At 38.7% G+C, this 25959-nt stretch overlaps 4 protein-coding genes across 5 annotated transcripts; all 4 read left to right on the forward strand.

Annotated features, from left to right (window-relative positions):
- The first annotated feature begins 293 nt into the window (after window positions 1–293).
- On the forward strand, window positions 294–4539 carry LOC128362258 (interferon-induced protein 44-like). Its single transcript, XM_053322998.1, has 8 exons — window positions 294–298; window positions 811–1022; window positions 1124–1175; window positions 1424–1619; window positions 1876–2028; window positions 2518–2689; window positions 2868–2968; window positions 4181–4539. The coding sequence occupies exons 1-8, from the start codon at window positions 294–296 to the stop codon at window positions 4370–4372; spliced, it is 1083 nt and encodes a 360-aa protein (XP_053178973.1). The 3' UTR covers window positions 4373–4539.
- A 2086-nt stretch (window positions 4540–6625) lies between these two features.
- Window positions 6626–11312, forward strand: LOC128361568 (interferon-induced protein 44-like). Its single transcript, XM_053322074.1, has 7 exons — window positions 6626–7103; window positions 7961–8009; window positions 8400–8595; window positions 8675–8827; window positions 8934–9105; window positions 10019–10119; window positions 10466–11312. Exons 1-7 carry the CDS (start codon window positions 6632–6634, stop codon window positions 10655–10657), a joined length of 1335 nt encoding a protein of 444 aa, XP_053178049.1. The 5' UTR covers window positions 6626–6631; the 3' UTR covers window positions 10658–11312.
- Window positions 11313–13540: 2228 nt separating this feature from the next.
- On the forward strand, window positions 13541–18835 carry LOC128361564 (interferon-induced protein 44-like). Its single transcript, XM_053322068.1, has 8 exons — window positions 13541–13655; window positions 14427–14967; window positions 15927–15975; window positions 16344–16539; window positions 16619–16771; window positions 16878–17049; window positions 18196–18296; window positions 18641–18835. Exons 2-8 carry the CDS (start codon window positions 14496–14498, stop codon window positions 18833–18835), a joined length of 1338 nt encoding a protein of 445 aa, XP_053178043.1. The 5' UTR covers window positions 13541–13655; window positions 14427–14495.
- Window positions 18836–21780: 2945 nt separating this feature from the next.
- Window positions 21781–25388, forward strand: LOC128361565 (interferon-induced protein 44-like). 2 transcript variants are annotated; one of them, XM_053322070.1, is made up of 7 exons: window positions 21781–22258; window positions 22661–22709; window positions 23062–23257; window positions 23349–23501; window positions 23608–23779; window positions 24497–24597; window positions 25144–25388. In XM_053322070.1, exons 1-7 carry the CDS (start codon window positions 21787–21789, stop codon window positions 25336–25338), a joined length of 1338 nt encoding a protein of 445 aa, XP_053178045.1. In that variant the 5' UTR covers window positions 21781–21786; the 3' UTR covers window positions 25339–25388. The 2 variants fall into 2 exon arrangements, with proteins under 2 accessions (XP_053178045.1, XP_053178044.1); XM_053322069.1 differs by having other exon boundaries at window positions 21787–22258; window positions 23068–23257.
- Window positions 25389–25959: the final 571 nt, after the last annotated feature.

Raw genomic sequence — 25959 nt, forward strand, 5'->3', positions numbered from 1 at the left:
TTCCACGTGGAAAATTAATGTAAAACTGAAAAACTATTCAATTACATTATGACACAGTAGTTATATACAAAAAAGGAAATACAAATACCCTAATGTATATTTTATTTCACTTTATTTCTTCATTTGATTTATTTTCATGCAGGCATTAAAATCTTACAGTTTCAAGCAACAGTAAGCTACGTTTCATTTTCTTTTCCTAATAAAGGCACCGCCTCCTTTGATCGCTTCACCTAAGAAGGTACAAGCACATTGACCCAACATAAAAAACAGGGATAGGAAAAAACTGGCGTAAAATGAGGTAAGGCTTCATGAAGAAAAAGAAAAGTCTTTGAAATTATGTAGAAATCTATGTCAAAAATTGCGTCTGCACAATTATAGCTGTAAATATGTGCCGCAGTCATCTGGCTGACATGTCAAAGCAGGAAATGCACAGGTGTAAATAATAACATCTGCTTTATTACACTTATCGTTCCAGTGAGTTGGCGAGCATGCACAATACTGTTCCCCCCATGTCCATTCAGCAGCGGCGCACCGACGCTGTTGGACTGCTAAAATGACTGTGCTTGAAGTAACATGACGTTAACTATGTTGATAACTTTCTCGATTTCATTAGAAGTTGCTAGCAGCTAGTTAACCATATCACTTCGCTTTTGGCTTCAGCGTACGCTAGGCCTCATAACACAACCTGCCCCCTCCCTTCATAAACTACTGAAGTAGGGGGAGGACAGTGCAGTCTTTTAACCAGGAACAGTCAAGTTATTTTCTTCTCCTTTTCTGTGTCTGACCTCTGATGCATGTGATTTTCATCAGTTTGGGGGGCTTTAGTTTTGGATGCGCTGTAGCCCCAGCTGCCGCAGGCCAACCTATCAACACCAGAGATGATTCCAACAAACCTTCATTCACTAGTTTGGGGGGCTCTGGTTTTGGAGTTCCTTTAACTTCAGCTGCCCCAGTCCAACCTATCTACACCGGAGATGATTCCAACAAACCAAAACAAATCATCAGTTCAACACAGTTCCCAGGTAAGCTACTTAATCCAAAGAAGTTTGTTAAAAATCAGCAATACCACTCAGTTCAAACACTGGATATTTCATTAAAATTGATCAATTCTTAAACTCTTCAGCAGCTTGGCCAAAGTTGGAGTCTCAATGGAGAGGAGTGGAATGGACAGAAGAGTGAGTGAAGCTGCAACACGGAAAAATGTCAAGTTGGCAAAACTATTAAATTAATTATAGGTCAAATTATCTCATTTTATAGAACAGAAGATATATTTTAAAACACTTTCAACCTATTACCTTCATTCCACCAACTCATTTAGATAATATATGTTTCTAACTGCTTTATTTAACTTAAATTGTTTTGAACAGCAAAATAAACATATGCAATATCAAAGATGCTCTTTAAAAAAAAAATTCTAACCTAGCAAAAGGACGAGCCTGATGAAGACTGTCAGCTCCTACAGACCTAGCTGTGAAGAGGCGACTCAGGCTCGGGTTCTCCTCCTGGGCCCAGTGAGTTCTGGAAAGTCCAGCTTCATCAGTTCAGTCCAGTCTGTGTTTCATGGAAGAGTCACCAACAGGGCCATGGTGGGCTCCTCCTCAGCCAGCTTCACCAAAAAGGTAAAAGTGGATCATTAACATCAACTTAGACAATTCACTAAAGCTTTCCACCAGAGTCATTTACAGAGTGATTTTTTAGATTAGTAGCTTATTCTTTCAAATCCATATTTACAGTTCTGGGCACAGGTCTTGTGTGGTACTACTGCATATGTGAAAGAAGTTGTATGAAGCCTTCAGAGAACAGTGCAAAATCTCATTAATTACCTCAAGTGACATCACAGCTTTAGTGATGATGTCATTGTCTTGTTTGTGTCAGCTGCAGTCTTTCAACATTCACAGTCAGAAGGGAGAAGATCCCACCGGACTGGTGCTGTGTGATGTTATGGGCCTGCGGGATGGAGAAGTGAGTGGGATGACTCTCCATGACATCCTGTCTGTCATTAAAGGCCATGTACCTGAGGGACACAAGGTAAACTGGATCAATTTGTACTCTTCTTCTTCTTCTTCTTCTTCTTCTTCTTCTTCTTCTTCTTCTTCTTCTTCTTCTTCTTCCTCATTTTTTTGTCTGCCTGTTGGTCAGTTTTGTGGTTCACCACTTTGGTCCAGACTGAATATCTCAACATTTACTAGATAGGTAAATAATATTGTACAGACATTTGTTTCCCAGAGGATGAATCCTAACTGCTTTGGAGGTGTGCTGAGTTTTCTTCTAGCGCCACCATAAGGTTAACATTTGTGATATTCATGACCCTCCACAGGATAAAGTGTTCACATCTTTGATGATCCTTTGACTCTTCATCTAGTACTATCATGTGGTTAAAATATTAATTCACACAATATTTGATTTGTGAATAAATGCTTGCTGAGTGAGTGGTGTTCATCAGTACTTATGTATAATAATAATTAGCAATCACATGTGAGTTGTTTGAAAATTGAATCTCCTTCATTTCACTCTCAGTTTAGCCCAGATCAACCAGTGAGGTCAGAGACTGTGGGTTATGTGAAGAAGCCAAGCATTAAAGACAAGATCCACTGTGTGGCCTTTGTGGTGGATGCCACCAAAATTTTGACCTACCCCAAAGGCCTCAGCACAACTTTCCGACAGCTCCGTGAGCACATCTGTGACCTGGGTGAGAACAGTACAAACAACATACACAAAGACTTTTTTACCAGACACACTCTCTCCCTTGGGTCATTCAGTCCTGCAATGTCACCTGGCTTTTACCACCTAAAGGCCATTATATTATATAGTTTGGTCCAGTGAAACCTTTATGACAGTATTTTATTCTTTGTCTGTGTGTGTTTTAGGTGTTCATCAGGTGGCTCTGCTGACGCACATTGACGAGATTTGTTCAGACACAGCCAAAGATGTCACCCAGGTTTATGAGAGCCGCATCATTCGGGACATAGTAGGTTGAAATATGTGCATGTGTAATGGGTGGGGATGGTAGGACCCAGTTGCAACACAAACACACCACGGCAGAGTTGGTAATGACCATTATTGCAGATCAGTGGCAGGTATGATGGGTAACAGAGGAAATGCAGTAAGGTACAATTCATCAGACAGAAGATCAGGAACCAGATGCACCCACAATGATGTTAAGTACCCAACAGGAATAATGGCAGGGAAACTCACACTGTGTGATAGATGCAGAGGAAAGCCAGGCGGACAGGAACCAAGAAGTACATAGGCTGAACTCGTAGTCGGGGATAGAAGGCTGAGGCATTTATCAGGGCAGAGACGAAGCAGGAAGGTCAGACCAGAACAGAGCCATAGCCAGGTAGTCAAACCGATGGTGAGTGCTGGAGAGTCTAGCATAAGAACGAAGAGAACAATTTGACAATGAGTGAGCAGGCAAGAGAAGCATATTAGGTGGCTTGATTGCTGATGGGGAACACGTGAATGCCCAGGTGAACAGAGTTGGCCGATGAGGTGGGGTGAATGGAAAATTACCGGTATAGCAGGTCAAGAGGAGAGCAGACTCTTAAAGCATGAAAATCCATTGAGTAATCCAGACTCAGAGCCATTATAAAAGAAATTAAAGCAAACTGCACACATTACTGAGAACATAGTTCATGATCAGCCCAGTCCCTGGAACAAAATGTTGACATTGTATGTTTCTGCAAACCACAGATACATTGAATCTCAATATTTCAATACGTCTTGTAAATAGCATATCAACATTTAAAGTGATTGTAGTTCAGAGCTGACTTTCTTATGAAGAGGAGGGGTTGGTTGTTTGGAAAGTTGGAAAAGCACCAATGCAGCCAAGAGCCCTCATCAAGACCACCTCAAGACCACTGCCATCTGGATATTTGCAATTTTTCTGACGTCAGGACACTTGCAGCTAACCCTAACAAAGTGTGTGCCTAAAACCTAACCACACTTTAACCACAGCACTGTCACATCATCAAACAAAGTTATAAAACTGATCCTGGCCAACACTGAAACATAGACATTCAGCATGGTTTTCAGACATGTACAATGCCAATGTTTTATTCTGGTCATCAGGTTGGTATGATACAGCTAGGGAAAATAATTGAATCAACATATGACACACAATGCAGACAGTGTCCAAATCTCCTATCGTCACGTGTTTGTGTGTTTATGTGTTGTGCAGATGGATAAAGCTGCAGCTCTGTTGGGTATGTCCACCTCCTACATCGTCCCGGTGAAGAACTACTCATCAGAGTTGGACCTGGATGTGAACACTGATGTGCTTCTGCTTAGTGCTGTCGACCACATCCTGCAGTATGCCGACCTGTATTTTCAAGACAATCCATCACAAAACTTATCCAAAATGTCTCTCTGAAAATGTCACTAAAGTATGTGTGTAGGATCTGAAAATGTCTGCCTTCAGTGACTCCAAGTGGTAAATCAAAGCTAGAATTACATGACATTACATGCAGGGGATTTAAACTGTAAAAAAAACCTTTATTTTTTCATGATGCTTTTAATTCTAATAAATGTTGACTCAATAAAATCAGCCATTTGTAACGTATTGAGTAATCTGTTCCTCGTCTCAAGAGTATTGGGCTACATACACTGAATTGTTCTTGAGTGACACATACAGTTGGTTTAAGAAAACTTGTAATACAATTTTTCTCTTAGGTAGGAATTACATTTCTAGTGGTTGAGACTGTCATAGTCATGCAGAGATAGTCTGTGTTTTTCCACAGGGGGAAACTACTTGACTGAAGAATTGCAATGCTTTGATCTGAATGAATTTAAAGTTTACACGTTTCTGAAGTCAACTGAAAATATAAATAACTTACAGGATTAATGGAAACTTAATATTGTATTCATACTGTCATCATCATCATCATCATCGTCAATTTACTGTGAGGTTTGATAGACAACTATTTTTAGCTTGTATGATCATGTACTTAAGTTTTAAACAAAACTATAGATCGAGGATAAACATACATGTGTGCCAAATAGTTGTGCTAAACAGTAAATAGGTCAAATTTGTTTTGAATGAAAATGAGTTAAAATACAAGTTCAAAATTTCAGGTTCCCATATGAACACTGAGAAAGTTCCTCATTGTAACCATTCTTCCTGTTCTTACTGCTATTAGAAGACCTCCTTCAAATGTGCTTCCAATGTCAGTGATGGACAGTGTGGCCACACAGTCGTTTTGTGAAATACACAACACTAACAAAAGCTGTAGTTACAAAGTCACATGTTGAACTAATTTGATATGAGTACATTGCAATATTCACCCAATATATGATGATCACATACAAAAATGCAAAAAAAAAGTGCCACATCACAGTCTTTTTAGCATCACATTCCCTCTTTGTGTTTCCTCAGACAGTGTTTCCCTGTTGAGCTGTGGTGGAAGTATAGTAACAAAAAGAGGAACTAAGGCACTAAAAAGACTTAAATGTTGAAAAATATATATGTAAAGAAAGATATCTTTTCGCACAGAAGAGGACTGTCAGATCAGGATTGAACAGGAGGGATTATTACAGCAAGAAAAATCTATTTCAAAGTTCATTCGGCACTTCATTTGTACTGCAGTTTTACGGCACACTTGGAAAATTATGAACTTGTCCTTTAAATACATCAGAGACAAACACTTCCAGTTTCATTTCTGCAGCTTTATCAGGTGGTGTATGAACTGCTTGGAAGTGCCAGCCATTATCCCGTTGCCACTTATCAGCAAACACCGCGTGCGCTCAACTCCTCCAACTCAACTATCGAGAAGAAAATGTAAGATTGAAAATATATTTATTTTATTTTCTATGTACTTCTTGGTTTTTTTAATTTTATTTATTTTACCTAACATTTTTGAACGCTTTGGGGCGGAGGTAATAGGTATCCTTGCTGCATTAGATATTAGATATTAGACCATTTCCATGTCAGTTTGAGAGGAAATCGAAAGTTAAGTGTTATGCCTCATCATGTGCCCAGCCGTGGTAGACTCTCTGTGAAGAAATCTCTAGTAAGAGATATAAAATATAAATAATATTTAATAAAATAAACCGGATTCTAGTTTCAGTCTGAATCTGCCAAGGTATTTAAAGTGTAGGTAGCTTTTGCATGTTTCAAGTAATAAAGGGGAAGTTAAAAATAAGAAACAGGATGCACATTTAATTTGTTTTTATTGTATACCTTTTGTTATTCAACACTGGACCAACTGAATTTAGAGAAGGAATATTACTTCCTCCCTGTCTATTTCTACATGAAGCTTTAAACTTGGATACATTAAACCATATTTGTCAGCTACTGGATTAACAAGTGCTTAGAAACATGCAAGGAGCATGTAAACACTCATTTTTCATTTTAACCATGTTATCAGTAATGTTATGTCATTAGTATGTATCTGTTATGTTGGGTAATCAGCATTGGTTGATTAGAATGAGAGATCTCTAATTTCCATGATTTTACAAACAAATTGAACACTGATGACTGGTTGCAACCTGATTGATGCATAAATGTAGTTTATCTTGGGTGATCCTGAACTTTAATTAATGGATGTTTTATTGTGTGTTTAGACACCAAACTGAGAAACGTCAACGGTCTAGTGAATATCCTTTAGAAACTTGAGAAGACCAACTATCCACTATGAACTCCAAGCTGACCAGACACCAGCAGAGCACAATCTGCTCACAGCTGGGAAATTTGAAGCTAAAGCTGCTGTACAAGGCCAGCATCCATGGTTTCACCGGGGCAGCCTTCCACCAACGATGTGACACCCACTGTCCCACAGTGTCCGTGGGTTACAATGCCTCTGGTTATGTGTTTGGAGGCTACACCAAACAACCTTTTAGTCAGTCTGGACAGTATGTGCATGATGACCAGGCCTTCCTCTTCACATTCAGTGGAGAAAAGCTCAACAAATATCCGGTCGCCGGTCCCGGAAATGCAGTGAGAATGATTGCTAACGCTGGTCCATATTTTGGAGAAGATTTGGTTCTTGTCAATAGAAGTCAAGCTGTAGTTCATAGCTATCCAGGAAATTATTACGACTTTAATGCTGCAGACATGCATGGCAACGACCTTCAGCTGACTGAGTGTGAAGTCTATGAAGTTGAAGGTGAGTTAACTTTAAATAACTGTATTTGTTGCCTTGCTGTTTGAAATACAAACATGATCCATGAATACATCAGGTTAACAAAACATACCAGCAATTTAAATAGGTTTAACTGATAACATATACAGTCATAACAGTAATGTTCATTTCAGTTCTGACTCATGAAGTTACTTACAATGTAAACATTAACAATCAAACTACTAGTCTTATTCATACAAATGCTAATATCTCTCATATCAATACTAGTAATGGTAACATCAAAGAGCTGCCACCGTTTGGCTGAGCCACATGTCAATTGTTCACTGAGACATGAGCTTCTTAAAGAGGAGCTACTGCAATTATAAAACACACAATCAGACATTCCTGATTTGAAATGGATTACATGGATACAAACACCAACACTTGGCTGGCAGAGGTGTTTAAATGCAAGGTAATAAGACAATATTTATGTGATCAGATATCTTGACATGGCTTTTTTTGTTAATGCCTATTTACCAGTAACAGTATTAATCAGCCAAATGTTGATACAAAAACTGTCTTTTAACTTCACAGTCAGTAACAAGCCCACTATCAGTGTCGATATTAGGATACGAGCATATAACTTGGACAGTGGTTAGACATTCACACACAAAGGAAAAGGGGAAAAAACATGACAAAACATGGAAAGGAAAAGTCTGTTGCTATGGTGACCTGCTCAGGTCAGCGCCCCCCTCTAGTATCTGTCCATCATTACTGCTACCCTTAGGTAGTAATATTGAACTTATTTTATCTTTTTAATGTGTCTTGTATACACATCATAAAGACATTTTCATCAATATGAATAAGATGACTGTCCTATATACGTTATTTCTCTTCAACAGAAAGCACCGAACTTGAGAAGCCATGGAGGACTATAATCTGGAAATCTGAGTAAATTGGATACAGTCACCACCCTGCATATAATGCTATTACTATGTCTTACTGTAGTTCAGTGTACTATACAATATATAGCATGACACAAATTGATGATTAAAAAAATAGTAAAGTGAGTTAATAGTATTTTTATGCTTGACTGGACATACTATACCAGCTATTTATAATTATTTTGAAGATGGCGTCTATACAACATATTGTTTGCCATGTCTATTGTGCCATACTGTTTTTAATTCCACTCTTCACAAACTGTCACACAGTTACCTGCTACTATCATGGAAGTCAACTAGTTATGCACAAAAAACACAAACAGTCACAAACAGCCCAACATCAACTACCAACCTTTCCATCAAAGGAAAAAAGTTCTTTATCTTCTAATCTTAACAGAAAGAGGAAGGAGTTGATGGAAAGTATTCGGCTCTACAAACCCATGGTCAACTCTGTGTCCCAGATTCGGGTCTTGCTCATAGGAGCAGTTGGAGCTGGAAAGTCCAGTTTCTTCAATTCTATCAACTCTGTATTCAGAGGCCACGTCACCAGCCAGGCCATCGCTGGCTCCTCTAGCACCAGCCTCACCACACAGGTCAGTTCTTTAAAATTATTAAGGACTTAATGATTTCCCGTTCTATAGTTTTTCTTATTCATCACTCTGTCCCCAACAGTTTCGTACCTACTCTTTGAAAGCGGGACGAGAAGGAAAACCTCTGCCAGTCCTGTTGTGTGACACCATGGGATTGGAGGAAAGCACTGGGGCAGGACTTGATATTGATGATATCAGCAGCATCCTCAAAGGTCATCTGCCTGACCGTTATCAGGTACAGCTTTTCTTTGCATTCAGCATGAGAGTGAATGTTTTAACCATTGATTCAGTCATAGTTAACTCAAACTGTCCTTGTCTTTCCCTTCAACTCTGTGACTCAGTTCAACCCCTCTGCTGCTCTGCAAACGGAGGCCAGCAGCTTTCGAAAGTCTCCAGTTCTCAAGGACAAGATTCACTGTGTGGCTTATGTCATGGATGCCTGCAAGATTTCCATCATGCCCACAAAGCTGCAGGAAAAGCTGGACGCTATACGCAGAAAGATCAACTTAATGGGTCAGTAAAACTGAGTGCTGCTTCGTTTTATGAAGACATGTAACACTGATTAGCTAACATTAAACCCACTGACAGGCAAAGTGAATAACATTGATTATTTCATTAAAATGGAACCTGTTATGGGGTGGGATATAATAGGCAGCAAGTAAACAGTCAATTCTGATGCATTGAAAGCAGTAAAAATGGGCAAGCATAAGAATCTGAGTGACTTTGACAAGGGCCACATTCTGATAGCTAGATGACTGGGTGAAAGCATCTCCAAAACGGCAGGTCTTGTGAGATCTTCCCGGTATGCAGTGATCAGTTTACCTGGGGAACAGATGGCACCAGGATTGACTACGGGAAGAAGGCAAGCCAACAGAATCTGTGATATGTGCTGGAAAAACAAGTCTAATCCATGGAGACCCCCCTTGCAACTTACAGGACTTAAAGGATCTGCTGCCACTGTCTTAGTGTCAGATCCCAGAGGACACCTTTTTAGGAGTTTTTTGGAGCCCATGCATCGATGGGTGGAAGAAGGGACTTGCCAGATTTCAAACTAACTTTATTTTTATTCCTTTCCCATCACATGCAAACCCTCCAGTACGTCCTGGTCTATTGACATTATTGATTTACACCCAGACCTTTAATTTAGACTCAGTTTACACATTTCCTTTACAAAAAACAAAACAAAAACATCACATTTTATTATTTGATTAATTCATTCAAATCTCAGTTTTAAATAAGACTATTAAATACAGGGTAAAGTGAAAGATTAAATGAGCAAGAGATTTTATACACGCTGATGTTTAAAGGACAGGTAGTTTGAAAAATTGCAAATTGCAAAATTGCAACAAAAAAGCATTTTAGAAGTTAAAAAGTGTTACCTCAGTATTTTGACTGCTACAGCATTTTTTTTATCTGGTGTTTTCAGGGATTCCTCAGCTGGTCCTCCTCACTAAAGTGGATGAAGCATGCCCTTTGGTGATGGAGGATGTGAAAAACGTTTATAAGAGTGGCTACATTAAAGAAATGGTAAGGATTTTGACCTCATTTTAGTCCCTCAGTGCTTCACACTGTCACATGAGAAACTGAAGGTAGATAGTAAATCAGACCTTAATGGCTCAAATGTAACAACTCTTGTGGTGAACACGCCGGGAAGTGTCCTGTGACTCAACATAAGTTCAAAATCAGGAAAACACTGAACACTGAATATTTTAATCAAACTTTCATTTGTTCCGTTTTTCTCTCTTTAGCAGGCAGTATTACTAATATATATTCAATATGTATTAGTCATGTGTTTCATTTGGCTTTTAATGGGTTGCCATGACCAAATTACTACTACTATTACTTTTTTAAAAAAGTGTGCTTTTTGATGCAGATGCAGGAAGCGAGTGCTCGGCTTGGCGTGCCTTTGTCCTGTATTGTTCCAGTGAAGAACTACTGTGAAGAGCTGGAGTTGGACCCAGACAACGACATCCTGCTGCTCAGTGCCATCATCCAGATGCTTCGCTTTGCTGATAATTACTTTGATGAGATCAGTGACAAATTCAGCGACATTGAAGTCAAATAATAAATATGTGTGCAGCAGGCACAATAACCTGAGCAACTGTGATGAAATGTCCATCGATATTTCATCACATGTTAAGCTTGACAAGCCAATCATCAGACATGTATGATGATAAAAGTATGCAAATGTATTCTTTACTGCATTATATTAACATTTTCATCTTTTGATTTTTGTTTCATGTGATTGAGGCTGCGGCCATAGTTAAATACGCTGATCTGCACAGAGAGCTGTACATAACTTTTTCATTTTCCCTGTTCTCATCTTACATGTTTGTTGCTGTATTAGATGTTGTCAAGTTACATGTATACATTTTACTGACACATACCTTTCAATTGGACTGAACTGGAAGGTTTTCGTAATTTCAAGTTTACTTTTCCAGTTTGCTTTTCCAATTTTCCTTACATATACAAATTACATGTGAGGTTATGTATAAACTTAGTGACATTTAGGACTTCTTTCGAGTAATGTATGCAAATAATTACACAACAATGCAGGCTAATCTCCACCCATCTCAGTCAAATCAAGCACACCTGTGCAGCAGCTGGCCCACACTAAACTGAATAGCCTAAATTAATCACATGCTTTACTGCATACTTGTGTTTTAATGCTGTTGTTTGTGTTGTTTATCGTTTGTGTTGTGAAAGAGAAATAAAAAGCTTGCATCCTGGTATCAGTTCAGTTATAAAGACCAAATGCATTGCAGAGCATACCTCCTGCTGGATGCTGATAGCACTGTTTGTGTTTAATCAGGAGTTCAGCTGACTTTGGTGCATTTAACACCAGAGCTGAGAATGTTAAAGTTAGGAGCAGGCACAGTCACTGCTGTCCTCCTCGTCCATCATCCTGTAACGATTCATTTTGAAAGAGCAACAGCTAATGGGGAAACTCCAACACTTGGCCAGCCAATGGTCTAACTTCATCATCACTCAGACACTCACTCACAGACAACCATAATTATCGGGCTGCTTGGTAAAAGTGGATCAGTAACAGTAGACAATTCACTAAAGCTTTCCATCAGAGTCATTTACAGAGGGATTTTTTAGATTAGTAGCTTATTCTTTCAAATCCATATTTACAGTTCTAAGTCTGGGCACAGGTCTTGTGGGGTACTACTGCATATGTGAAAGAAGTTGTATGAAGCCTTCAGAGAGCAGTGCAAAATCTCATTAATTACCTCAAGTGACATCACGGCTTTAGTGACGATGTCATTGTCTTGTTTGTGCCAGCTGCAGTCCTTCAACATCCACAGCCAGAAGGGAGAAGATCCCACCGCACTGGTGCTGTGTGATGTTATGGGCTTGCGGGATGGAGAAGTGAGTGGGATGACTCTCCATGACATCCTGTCTGTCATTAAAGGCCATGTACCTGAGGGACACAAGGTAAACTGGATCAATTTATACTCTTCTTCCTCTTCTTCTTCTTCATTTTTTTGTCTGCCTGTTGGTCAGTTTTTTGGTTCACCACTTTGGTCCAGACTGAATATCTCAACATTTACTAGATAGGTAAATAATATTGTACAGACATTCGTTTCCCAGAGGATGAATCCTAACTGCTTTGGGGGTGTGCTGAGTTTTCTTCTAGCACCACCATAAGGTTAACATTTGTGATATTCATGACCCTCCACAGGATGAAGTGTTCACATCTGTGATGATCCTTTGACTTTTCATCCAGTACTATCATCTGGTTAAAATATTAATTCACACAATATTTGATTTGTGAATAAATGCTTGCTGAGTGAGTGGTGTTATCACCAGTTTCATCAGTACTTATGTATAATAATAATTAGCAATCACATGTGAGTTGTTTGAAAATTGAATCTCCTTCATTTCACTCTCCCAGTTTAGCCCAGATCAACCAGTGAGGTCAGAGACTTGGGGCTATGTGAAGAAGCCAAGCATTAAAGACAAGATCCACTGTGTGGCCTTTGTGGTGGATGCCACCAAAATTTTGACCTACCCCAAAGGCCTCAGCACAACTTTCCGACAGCTCCGTGAGCACATCAGTGACCTGGGTGAGAACAGTACAAACAACACACACAAAGACTTTTTTACCAGACACACACTGATTACATTATGTGGACATTGGGTCATTCAGTCCTGCAATGTCACCTGGCTTTTACCACCTAAAGGCCATTATATTATATAGTTTGGTCCAGTGAAACCTTTATGACAGTATTTTATTCTTTGTCTGTGTGTGTTTTAGGTGTTCATCAGGTGGCTCTGCTGACGCACATTGACAAGATTTGTTCAGACACAGCCAAAGATGTCACCCAGGTTTATGAGAGCCACATCATTCGGGACATGGTAGGTTGAAATATGTGCATGTGTAATGGGTGGGGGTGGTAGGAGGGTCTTACTGCTATTAGAAGACCTCCTTCAAATGTGCTTCCAATGTCAGTGATGGACAGTGTGGCCACACAGTCGTTTTGTGAAATACACAACACTAACAAAAGCTGCAGTTACAAAGTCACATGTTGAACTAATCTGATATGAGTACATTGCAATATTCACCCAATGTATGATGATCACATACAAAAATGCAAAAAAAAGTGCCACATTACAGTCTTTTTAGCATCACATTCCCTCTTTGTGTTTCCTCAGACAGTGTTTCCCTGTTGAGCTGTGGAGGAAATACAGTAACAAAAAGAGGAACTAAGGCACTAAAAAGACTTAAATGTTGAAAAATATGTAAAGAAAGACATCTTTTCGCACAGAAGAGGACTGTCAGGTCAGGATTGAAAAGGGGGGATTATTACAGCAAGAAAAAGCTATTTCAAAGTTCGTTCGGCACTTCATTTGTACTACAGTTTTACGGCACACTTGGAAAATTATGAACTTGTCCTTTAAATACATCAGAGACAAACATTTCCAGTTTCATTTCTGCAGCTTTATCAGGTGGTGTATGAACTGCTTACAAGTGCCAGCCATTATCCCGTTACCACTTATCTACAGCACACACCGCGTACGCTCATCTCTTTCAACTCAACTATCGAGAAGAAAATGTAAGATTGAAAATATATTTATTTTATTTTCTATGTATTTGTTGTTTTTTTTAAACATTTTATTTATTTTACCTAACATTTTTGAACGCTTTGGGGCGGGGGTCATTGGTATCCTTGTTGCATTAGATATACAGTATCAGTGGCAGACCATTTCCATGTCAGTTGGAGAGGAAATCGAAAGTTAAGTGTTATGCCTCATCATGTGCCCAGCCGTGGTAGACTCTCTGTGTAAAATATAAATAATATTTAATAAAATAAACCGGATTCTAGTTTCAGTCTGAATCTGCCAAGGTATTTAAAGTGTAGGTAGCTTTTGCATGTTTCAAGTAATAAAGGGGAAGTTAAAAATAAGAGACAGGATGCACATTAAATTTGTTTTATTGTATACCTTTTGTTATTCAACACTGGACCAACTGAATTTAGAGTAGGAATATTACTTCCTTCCCTGTCTATTTCTACATGAAGCTTTAAACTTGGATACATTAAACCATATTTGTCAGCTACTGGATTAACAAGTGCTTAGAAACATGCAAGGAGCATGTAAACACTAATTTTTCATTTTAACCATGTTATCAGTAATTTTATGTCATTAGTATGTATCTGTTATGTTGGGTAAACAGCATTGGTTGATTAGAATGAGAGATCTCTAATTTCCATGATTTTACAAACAAATTGAACACTGATGACTGGTTGCAACCTGATTGATGAATAATGTAGTTTATCTTGGGTGATCCTGAACTTTAATTAATGGATGTTTTATTGTGTGTTTAGACACCAAACTGAGAAACGTCAACAGTCTAGTGATATCCTTTAGAAACTTGAGAAGACCAACTATCCACTATGAACTCCATGCTGACCAGACACCAGCAGAGCACAATCTGCTCACAGCTGGGTAATTCGAAGCTAAAGCTGCTATACAAGGCCAGCATCCATGGTTTCACCGGGGCAGCCTTCCACCAACGATGTGACACCCGCTGTCCCACAGTGTCCGTAGGTTACAATGCCTCTGGTTATGTGTTTGGAGGCTACACCAAACAACCTTTTAGTCAGCCTGGACAGTATGTGCATGATGACCAGGCCTTCCTCTTCACATTCAGTGGAGAAAAGCTCAACAAATATCCGGTCACCAATCCCGTATATGCAGTGAATGTGCATGCTAACTCTGGTCCATATTTTGGAGAAGATCTGGTTCTTGTCTGTGGAAGTCAAGCAGTAGTTCATAGCAATCCAGGAAATTATTACAACTTTAATGTGGCAGACATGCATGGCAACGACCTTCAGCTGACTGAGTGTGAAGTCTATGAAGTTGAAGGTGAGTTAACTTTAAATAACTGTATTTGTTGCCTTGCTGTTTGAAATACAAACATGATCCATGAATACATCAGGTTAACAAAACAACATACCAGCAATTCAAATAGGTTTAACTGATAACATATACAGGCATAACAGTAATGTTCATTTTAGTTCTGACTCATGAAGTTACTTACAATGTAATCATTAACAACCAAACTACTAGTCTTATTCATACAAATGCTAATATCTCTCATATCAATACTAGTAATGGTAACATCAAAGAGCTGCCACTGTTTGAGTTTCTTAAAGAGGAGCCATTGGGTGTTGAGGCCATAGTCCTCGTTGCAGGTGACCCCGGTTCGAATCCCAAGCCGAGCGGTCTTATCCTGCGTGTCGTTCCCCCTCTCTCTGCCTCCTGTTTCCTGTCTATCTCCACTGTCCTGTACATTAAAGGCAAAAAAAGCCCCCCCCCCCAAAAAGAGGAGCTACTGCAATTATAAAACACACAATCAGATATTCCTGATTTGAAATTGATTACATGGCTACAAACACCAACACTTGGCTGGCAGAGGTGTTTAAAGGCAAGGTGATCAGATATCTTGACATGGCTTTTTTGTTAATGCCTATTTACCAATAACTATTAATCAGCCAAATGTTGACACAAAAACTGTCTGTCAACTCCACAGTCAGCAACAAGCCCACTCTCAGTGTCAATATTAGGATAAGAGCATATAACTTGGACAGTGGTGAGACATTCACACACAAAGGAAAAGGGGAAAAAACATGACAAAACAATGAAAGGAAAAGTGTGTTTCCATGGTGACCTGCTCAGGTCAGTGCCCCCCTCTAGTATCTGTCCATCATTACTGCTACCCTTAGGTAGTAAAATTGAACTTATTTTATCTTTTTAATGTGTCTTACACATCATATCAATATGAATAAGATGACTGTCCTATATAAGTTTTTTCTCTTCAACAGAAAGCACCGAATTTGAGAAGCCATGGAGGACTATAATCTGGAAATCTGAGTAAATTGGATACAGTCACCACCCTGCATATAATGCTATTACTATGTCTTACTGTAGTTCAGCATACTGTACAATATATAGCATGACACAAATTGATGATCAAAAAAATAGTAACTTGACTGGACATACTATACCAGCTATTTATAATTATTTTGAAGATGGCGTCTATACAACATATTGTTTGCCATGTCTATTGTGCTATACTGTTTTTAATTCCACTCTTCACAAACTGTCACACATTTACCTGCTACTATCATGGAAGTCAACTAGTTATGCACAAAAAACACAAACAGTCACAAACAGCCCAAAATCAACTACCAACCTTTCCATCAAAGGAAAAAAAGTTCTTTATCTTCTAATCTTAACAGAAAGAGGAAGGAGTTGATGGAAAGTATTCGGCTCTACAAACCCATGGTCAACTCTGTGTCCCAGATTCGGGTCTTGCTCATAGGAGCAGTTGGAGCTGGAAAGTCCAGTTTCTTCAATTCTATCAACTCTGTATTCAGAGGCCACGTCACCAGCCAGGCCATTGCTGGCTCCTCTAGCACCAGCCTCACCACACAGGTCAGTTCTTTAAAATTATTAAGGACTTAATGATTTCCCGTTCTATAGTTTTTCTTATTCATTACTCTGTCCCCAACAGTTTCGTACCTACTCTTTGAAAGCGGGACGGGAAGGAAAACCTCTGCCAGTCATGTTGTGTGACACCATGGGATTGGAGGAAAGCACAGGGGCAGGACTTGATATTGATGATATCAGCAGCATCCTCAAAGGTCATCTGCCTGACCGTTATCAGGTACAGCTTTTCTTTAAATTCAGCATGAGAGTGAATGTTTTAACCATTGATTCAGTTGTAGTTAACTCAAACTGTCCTTGTCTTTCCCTTCAACTCTGTGACTCAGTTCAACCCCTCTGCTCCTCTGCAATCGGAGGCCAGCAGCTTTCGAAAGTCTCCAGTTCTCAAGGACAAGATTCACTGTGTGGCTTACATCATGGATGCCTGCAAGATTTCCATCATGCCCACAAAGCTGCAGGAGAAGCTGGACGCTATACGCAGAAAGATCAACTTAATGGGTCAGTAAAACTGAGTGCTGCTTCGTTTTATGAAGACATGTAACACTGATCAGCTAACATTAAACCCACTAACAGGCAAAGTGAATATCATTGATTATCTCGTTAAAATGGAACCTGTTATGGGGTGGGATATAATAGGCAGCAAGTAAACAGTCAATTCTGATGCATTGAAAGCAGGAAAAATGGACAAGCATAAGGATCTGAGTGACTTTGACAAGGGCCACATTCTGATAGCTAGATGACTGGGTGAAAGCATCTCCAAAACGGCAGGTCTTGTGAGATCTTCCCGGTATGCAGTGGTCAGTACCTATCAAAAGGGGTCCAAGGAAGGACAACCGATGTACCTGCAACAGGCTCATACTGTAGGTGGCCAAGGCTCATCAGGCTCATTGATGCAAGAGGAAAGCAAAAGCTAGCCCATCTGGTCTGATCCCTCAGAAGAGCTACTGTAGCACAAATTGCTGAAACATTTAATGCAGGCTATGATAGACAGATGTCATAACACACAGAGTGCCAATGCTGACCACCGTCCACTTCCAAAAGTGCCTACAGTGGGAACATGAGTGTCAGAACAGAACCATGGAGCAATGTAAGAAGGTGGTCTGGTCTGATGTGTCACGTGTTCTTTTGGATCATGTGCATCGTTTACCTGGGGAACAGATGGCACCAGGATTTACTATGGGAAGAAGGCAAGCCAACAGAATCTGTGATATGTGCTGGAAAAACAAGTCTAATCCATTGAGACCCCCCTTGCAACTTACAGGACTTAAAGGATCTGCTGCCACTGTCTTGGTGTCAGATCCCAGAGTTTTTTGGAGCCCATGCATCGATGGGTGGAAGAAGGGACTTGCCAGATTTCAAACTAACTTTATTCTTATTCCTTTCCCATCACATGTAAACCCTCCAGTACGTCCTCGTCTTCCCCAAAAACCATCATGTTGTATTATTTGATTAATTCATTCAAATCTCAGTTTTTGGCTCACTTAAGACTATTGAATACAGGGTAAAGTGAAAGATTAAATGAGCAAGAGATTTTATACACGCTAATGTTTAAAGGACAGGTAGTTCAAGAATTGTTTAGACTTAGTTAAAAAGTGTTACCTCAGTATTTTGACTGCTACAGCATTTTTTATCTGGTGTTTTCAGGGATTCCTCAGCTGGTCCTCCTCACTAAAGTGGATGAAGCGTGCCCTTTGGTGATGGAGGATGTGAAAAACGTTTATAAGAGTGGCTACATTAAAGAAATGGTAAGGATTTTGACCTCATTTTAGTCCCTCAGTCCTTCACACTGTCACATGAGAAACTGAAGGTAGATAGTAAATCAGACCTTAACAGCTCAAATGTAACAGCTCTTGTGGTGAACAGGCCGGGAAGTTTCCTGTGACTCAACATAAGTTCAAAATCAGGAAAAAACGGAACACTGAATACTTTAATCAAACTTTCATTTGTTCCGTTTTTCTCTCTTTAGCAGGCAGTATTACTAATATATATTCAATATTAGTCATGTCTTTCATTTAGCTTTTAATGGATTGCCATGCCCAAATTACTACTATTATTACTTTTTTTTAAAAAAGTGTGCTTTTTGATGCAGATGCAGGAAGCGAGTGCTCGGCTTGGCGTGCCTTTGTCCTGTATTGTTCCAGTGAAGAACTACTGTGAAGAGCTGGAGTTGGACCCAAACATTGACATCCTGCTACTCAGTGCCATCATCCAGATGCTTCGCTTTGCTGATAATTACTTTGATGAGATCAGTGACAAATTCAGCGACATTGAAGTCAAAGAATAAATATGTGTGCAGCAGGTACAATAACATTTCATCACATGTTAAGCTTGACAAGCCAGTCATCAGACATGTACAGTATGATGAAAAAAGTATGCAAATGTATTCTTTACTGCATTATATTAACATTTTCATCTTTTGTTTTTTGTTTCATGTGATTGAGGCTGCGGCCATAGTTAAATACGCTGATCTGCACAGAGAGCTGTACATAACTTTTTCATTTGCCCTGTTCTCATCTTACATGTTTGTTGCTGTATTAGATGTTGTCAAGTTACATGTATACATTTTATTGCCACATACCTTTCAATTGGACTGAACTGGAAGGTTTTTGTAATTTCAAGTTTGCTTTTCCAGTTTGCTTTTCCAATTTTCCTTACATATACAAATTACATGTGAGGTTATGTATAAACTTAATGACATTTAGGGCTTCTTTCGAGTAATGTATGCAAATAATTACACAACAATGCAGGCTAATCTCCACTCATCTCAGTCAAATCAAGCACACCTGTGCAGCAGCTGGCCCACACTAAACTGAACAGCCTAAATGAGTCACATGCTTTACTGCATACTTGTGTTTTAATGCTAATGTTTATCGTTTGTGTTGTGAAAGAGAAATAAAAAGCTTGCATCCTGGTATCAGTTCAGTTATAAAGACCAAATGCATTGCAGAGCATTTAATCAGGAGTTCAGCTGACTTTGGTGCATTTAACACCAGAGCTGAAAATGTTAAAGTTAGGAGCAGGCACAGTCACTGCTGTCCTCCTCGTCCATCATCCTGTAACGATTCATTATGAAAGAGCAACAGCTAATGGGGAAACTCCAACACTTGGCCAGCCAATGGTCTAACTTCATCATCACTCAGACACTCACTCACAGACAACCATGCCTATCGGGCTGCTTGGTCCAGCCAAACAGCAGAAAAAGACAGACAACAATGTTGTAGCATTGGAAGCTTATCAATAAAATGCAACTTAACAAGGAATTTACTTTCAACCTTCAACTTCATTATATTATTTTTCAACAGCTCACAGTGCCAAAAAAAGTTAATAAAATGAACTGAATTCCAAGAGTGATTTTTGCCATTTTTATAAAATAAATCTTTATATAAATCACAAATACATTAAGGTAAGAATTTTGAACAGTATTTATTTTACATTAGTTTTTAATAAAAAGATTTATAATGTTCTCAACAGAGAGAAATTAAGTTATTTTTTACAAAGTTAAATTATAAGTTTTAAGTAGGCTATATTTAACAATGTTTTCCAACACCATACAAAGCAAAAATGAATTATTTTTGCCATTTTTAGAAACTAAATTGTTAAATTGAAGCACAACATTATCATTAACAGAATGTGCCGATTAAGTTAAAAACAACAATGACAAAAGGTCATGAGCAACAGGCAATAAAATACCAACACTTATGCCAAGCTTTGGTACTCAACAGCAGCGCTCGTGTGATCATCTGCTTGGGTGTACGGCTGCATTAAAAATGAGTTTCAATGATTTGGGCAATAATGCTCTTAATAAGCAAGCGAGAAGTATTAGATGATGAAGCACTGATATTGTCGATATGGTAAATGTAATGTGCGTGTGTGCGTAATGTGGTGAGTCTATGGGTGAGTGTTGTGAGGGGGGTGGGGCTTGTCCCAAATTTAGAGTTTATTTGCATGCAGATTGAAGAGAGTGGCAGCACGCTGGTCCTGAACACTTATACAGCAAACACTGTGGGCACTTCTCTCTCTCAACTCAACTATCGAGAAGAGAAGGAGGTAAGACTGAAAATATATGGGGTTGCTTATCTTGCCAAACTTTTTTGAGCGCTTTTATAATGGATGGTTATGTGGTGCTGATGTGACATTCAACATATGAACTGCACTGGTGGTTAATGATTTTAAAAGTTTAATAGTTTACCTTAAAATACTCTGTCATGGAGGTGGGCCTTGATCTTAATTGGACTAAAATCACTAAACCAAGGAAGCACTGATTAAATCTGGCGACTTAAATGTAATAAATACAGTTTTAAATCGATTCTTAAAGAAATATGACAACATGAGGTTAAACTGCTGGCGATGTGGGGAAAAACATTTGGTCATCGTCTCCTTTTTTCAGCAAACGTGGCAGACATTTCTAGATCAGTCTGAGAGGAAATCGAAAGTTATCTGTCGTGCCTCAACATGTACCCAGCTGCGGTACACTGTTTTTGTCAGTCTGAGAACAAAATCTAGTGTGAGAAATATATAATATAAAATAGAAATAATATGGGCATTGGGCAATAAGAAGTCTAATTACAGTTTCAGTCTTAATCTGCCAAGGGAACTTACTTGTGTAGATGAAGAGAAAACTCTTGAGACTTTGAGAGTTGAAAATAAGAAACAAACTTAGTTTATTAGTTTTGTTTTATATACTGAGAAAACTGAATTATGAGTAGGAATACTTCTTCCTCCCATGTCTTATACAACTATTTTTACAGAAGACTTAACATTTGGCTACACTGAAACAGTTATTAAAATCTATCAATTACAACATTACAGGAATATAAAGAAACGCCATATTTATTCTGATCCATCCAGTGCCAGCTCAGAAACATGCAAGAAGCATATAAACTCTAATGTTAACTTTTATTTAATTTACACCTTTTCTTTTCTTTTGATTTTATTGTGGAACATACTTTGACGATGTTGTCAGTAGTTTTATGTCATTAGTATTTAACTGTTATGTTGGGTAATCAGCATTGTTAGATTAGGATGGGAGAACTCCAATTTCCATGATTTAACAAAACAATTGAACACTGATGACTGGTTGCAACCTGTTTGATGCATAAATGCAGTTTATCTTGGGATTAACCAAGATCATTTGTGGATGTTTTTCCCCCTTTTTTGTGTTTAGACACCAAAGTGAGAGAACTTCAACAGTTCAGTCAGCATCCTTCAGAAACTTGAGAAGACCAACTGTCCACTATGAACTCCAAGCTGTCCAGACACCAGCAGAGCACAATCTGTTCACAGCTGGGACATGTGAAGCTAAAGCTGCTGTACAAGGCCAGCATCCATGGTTTCACCGGGCCAGCCTTCCACCAACAATGTGACACCCACTGTCCCACAGTGTCCGTGGGTTATAATGCCTCTGGTTATGTGTTTGGAGGCTACACCAAACAACCTTTTAGTCAGTCTGGACAGTATGTGCATGATGACCAGGCCTTCCTCTTCACATTCACTGGAGAAAAGCTCAACAAATATCCGGTCACCGGTCCTGGAAATGCAGTGAGAATGATTGCTAACGCTGGTCCATACTTTGGAGAAGCACTGGTTCTTGTCCATGGAAGTCAAGCAGTAGTTCATAGCAATCCAGGAAATTATTACAACTTTAATGCTGCAGACGTACATGGCAACGACCTTAAGCTGACTGAGTGTGAAGTCTATAAAGTCGAAGGTGAGTTAACTTTAAATGACTGTATTTGTTGCCTTGCTGTTTGAAATACAAACATGATCCACCATGATATATTTCATAATGTGTCATGATCTGAGTATTCCTACTGACTACAGTCTACTAGTATTTAATTCCCTCATATTATTGTCCACTCTTGTTCATTGTTTAAATCATTTTCAAGACTACACCAAATAAATTAGCTATCAAATAACAAATGTGATGTGTGATCCAATATCCTATATCCAATCACCCAAAGCAAAAGGCAATAAAAGGGATTATTATTATTATTATTATTATTAAATATGGCGTATCATATACATGATACCAAGCTGTGTTAATATTTCATGTAAATGTGTCAAAAATAGTAAAATTTTTAATGTCTTAAAAAAAAATTCTCTTCAACAGAAAGCGCTGAACTTGAGAAGCCATGGAGGACTATAGTCTGGGAATCTGAGTAAGTTGGATACAGTCACCAACCTGCATATAATGCTACTGTCGTACTGTAGTTCAGCGTACTATACAATATAAAGCATGACACAAATTGATGATTAAAAAAAATAGTAACTTGACTGGACATACTATACCAGCTATTTATAATTATTTTGAAGTTGGTGTCTATACAACATATTGTTTGCCATGTCTATTGTGCTATACTGTTTTTAATGTACAAGTCACAAATTTACCTGCTACCATCATGCAAGTTAACTGGATATGCCCAAAAAGATCTGTGTCACAAACAGTCCGAAATCAGTTTAAATCCTTTTCATCAAAGGAAAAAAGTTTTTTATCTTCTAATGTTTCAACAGGAAGAGGAAGGAGCTGATGGAAAGTATCCAGTACTACAAACCCATGGTCAGCTCTGTGCGCCAGTGTCGGGTCTTGCTCATAGGAGCAGTTGGAGCTGGAAAGTCCAGTTTCTTCAATTCTATCAACTCTGTATTCAGAGGCCACGTCACCAGCCAGGCCATCTCCGGCTCCTCTAGCACCAGCCTCACCACACAGGTCAGTTCTTAACAGTGACTGATTTCAAAATAGAAATCCTACACAGTCCCCATTCTACACTCTTTTACTCATCACTTTTTGTCCCCAACAGTTTCGTACCTACTCTTTGAAAGCGGGACGGGAAGGAAAACCTCTGCCAATCATGTTGTGTGACACCATGGGATTGGAGGAAAGCACAGGGGCAGGACTTGATATTGATGATATCAGCAGCATCCTCAAAGGTCATCTGCCTGACCGTTATCAGGTACAGCTTTTCTTTACATTCAGCATGAGAGTGAATGTTTTAACCATTGATTCAGTCATAGTTAACTCAAACTGTCCTTGTCTTTCCCTTCAACTCTGTGACTCAGTTCAACCCCTCTGCTGCTCTTCATTCTGAGGCCAGCGGCTATCGAAAGTCTCCAGTGCTCAAGGACAAGATTCACTGTGTGGCTTATGTCATGGATGCCTGCAAGATTTCCATCATGCCCACAAAACTGCAGGAAAAGCTGGACGCTATACGCAGAAAGATCAACTTAATGGGTCAGTAAAACTGAGTGCTGCTTCGTTTTATGAAGACATGTACTGTACACTGATCAGCTAACATTAAACCCACTGACAGGCAAAGTGAATAACATTAAAAAATTATGTAAAGCACTTTGTATTACATTGCTATGTATGAAAAGTGCTTTATAAAAAAGTCTGATTGATTAACATGGTACATTTTTAGCATTATTTCCTTGGCAGCTTAATCTATGGATATGTGTATGCGTATAAATTGCAATGATCTGTAATTTATGGATGCAAAAATATGTTGTGACATCTGTCCGTGACATTGCAAAACGATGATTGTAAGTGTCCAAAATCTAAAATAATGGCCAACTTTACAATAAACTACTGAATACAGGGAAAAGTGAATGTGAGATTCAGTGAGAGTCAGTTTTCCCTTTTTAAAAGCTAATGTTTCAAGAAATACATAAAAAAAAATTCTTACTGTCAAATGTTTGTTTTTATGTAAAGCACATTATGTTTAATTGTTCTTCGCTTATAAACAAGGCTTTTCAATTGCAACAATACTGATACCTCAATATTTTAACTGCATGATACCTACAGCATACAGCATTTTTTATTATCTGGTGTTTTAAGTAATGTTTAGAATTGTTAACCCTTAACAATTTCAACAAAAAAGCATTTTAGAAGTTAAAAAGTGTTACCTCAGTATTTTGACTGCTACAGCATTTTTTCATCTGGTGTTTTCAGGGATTCCTCAGCTGGTCGTGCTCACCAAAGTGGATGAAGCGTGCCCTTTGGTGATGGAGGATGTGAGAAACATTTATAAGAGTGGCTACATTAAAGACATGGTAAGGATTTTATATGGGGGAAAAAATCTAGATTTGTTGTAATGTTTATTTTGCCCAAGTTTTTGCCTATGGAGAGATATAACCTTAGAGGCTACAAAATCAAAATCTCATTTCCCTTAGTTTAAAATCAGACAGATTCAAATCTACTTGACTGAGTAGGATTGAAGACACTCCTAACACAAATCTGAGTGATCTCAATTTAGTGAGTCCTTCACACCAGGAAGTCACATGAGAAACTGAAGGTATATAGTAAATCAGACCTTAATGGTTCACATGTAACAGCTCTTGTGGTGAACAGGCCGGGAAGTTTACATTTCTCTGACTCCTGTGAAGTGTCTTGGATGAGTGGGGAAACGTAAGTTCAACATTAGTCTAGCAAATAGTTTATTCCTACTTTCATTTGTTCCATTTTTTTCTCTCTGCTTGAGCACAAGTGGGATGTGCACTTGTAATGGGTTGCCATCACCAAAGTACTAATACAGTTGGCCCAATTGTCTGTGGTCTTCAGAAAAAAACATTCTAAATCTTTTGTGCTTTGTGATGCAGATGCAGGAAGTGAGTGCTCGGCTTGGCGTGCCTTTGTCCTGTATTGTTCCAGTGAAGAACTACAGTGAAGAGTTGGACTTGGACCCAAACACCGACATCCTGCTGCTCAGTGCCATCATCCAGATGCTTCGCTTTGCTGATAATTACTTTGATGACATCAGTGACAAATTCAGCGACATTGAAGTCAAAGAATAAAAATGTGGGCAGCAGGCACAATAACCTGAGCAACTGTAATGAAATGTCCCTCAAAATAACCCAATGTAGTGCTGTTAACTGATATGATAATTGATAATACATGGATGGTGTTAACAGGGTGAGCAGTGAATCCCAGAATTCTTCAGGAACTTGGTGTGCCTCCTCCTGAAGATTTCTCAAGCCTCCCTGGGAATGCTGGGAAATACAGTTTTTTGTGTGCATATCTTGCAACTGTGCTGCCCCTCCAATTTCTGATTGAGCTGATTTTAATTTTGTGTCAGCTGCATTCTGTGGTAAATTCGAACATGAAAAGTAAAGTATTACATTGTAAAGTTTTTGCATGATCAGTCTGAAAAATGATTGTGATTTATTTCATAACCATTTAAAAATTGTATCACTTTTTTGGCTTTTAGCGGGACATTTCATCACAAGTTAAGCTTGACAAGCCAGTCATCAGACATTTAGTATGGCTAAAATACTGGGAGAACCATAATATAATAGTTTCAAGAAAATGCATTATTTAGTCTGTACATTCTTCATTTAGGTTTGGTTACTTAAGTCCAGCATTTTTCTTTCAATCTAATTTTCTTGTAATAGTTCCTGGCATTTGCTGCCAGAAAA

The sequence above is a fragment of the Scomber japonicus genome, chromosome 7 (assembly GCF_027409825.1).
Source record: "Scomber japonicus isolate fScoJap1 chromosome 7, fScoJap1.pri, whole genome shotgun sequence".
NCBI lineage: Eukaryota > Metazoa > Chordata > Actinopteri > Scombriformes > Scombridae > Scomber > Scomber japonicus.

Bases quoted from the DNA above. Each gene is read 5' to 3' on its own strand.
- LOC128361564 (XM_053322068.1), top strand. From the start codon at position 14,496: ATGAACTCCATGCTGACCAGACACCAGCAGAGCACAATCTGCTCACAG. The intron at 16,540-16,618 runs GTCAGTTCTTTA...TGTCCCCAACAG, and splicing joins GCACCAGCCTCACCACACAG to TTTCGTACCTACTCTTTGAA. The intron at 18,297-18,640 runs GTAAGGATTTTG...TTTTTGATGCAG, and splicing joins GTGGCTACATTAAAGAAATG to ATGCAGGAAGCGAGTGCTCG.
- LOC128362258 (XM_053322998.1), top strand. The intron at 1,023-1,123 runs GTAAGCTACTTA...TAAACTCTTCAG, and splicing joins CAGTTCAACACAGTTCCCAG to CAGCTTGGCCAAAGTTGGAG. The intron at 2,690-2,867 runs GTGAGAACAGTA...TGTGTGTTTTAG, and splicing joins TGAGCACATCTGTGACCTGG to GTGTTCATCAGGTGGCTCTG.
- LOC128361568 (XM_053322074.1), top strand. From the start codon at position 6,632: ATGAACTCCAAGCTGACCAGACACCAGCAGAGCACAATCTGCTCACAG. The intron at 7,104-7,960 runs GTGAGTTAACTT...TCTCTTCAACAG, and splicing joins TGAAGTCTATGAAGTTGAAG to AAAGCACCGAACTTGAGAAG. The intron at 8,596-8,674 runs GTCAGTTCTTTA...TGTCCCCAACAG, and splicing joins GCACCAGCCTCACCACACAG to TTTCGTACCTACTCTTTGAA.
- LOC128361565 (XM_053322070.1), top strand. From the start codon at position 21,787: ATGAACTCCAAGCTGTCCAGACACCAGCAGAGCACAATCTGTTCACAG. The intron at 22,259-22,660 runs GTGAGTTAACTT...TCTCTTCAACAG, and splicing joins TGAAGTCTATAAAGTCGAAG to AAAGCGCTGAACTTGAGAAG. The intron at 22,710-23,061 runs GTAAGTTGGATA...ATGTTTCAACAG, and splicing joins ACTATAGTCTGGGAATCTGA to GAAGAGGAAGGAGCTGATGG.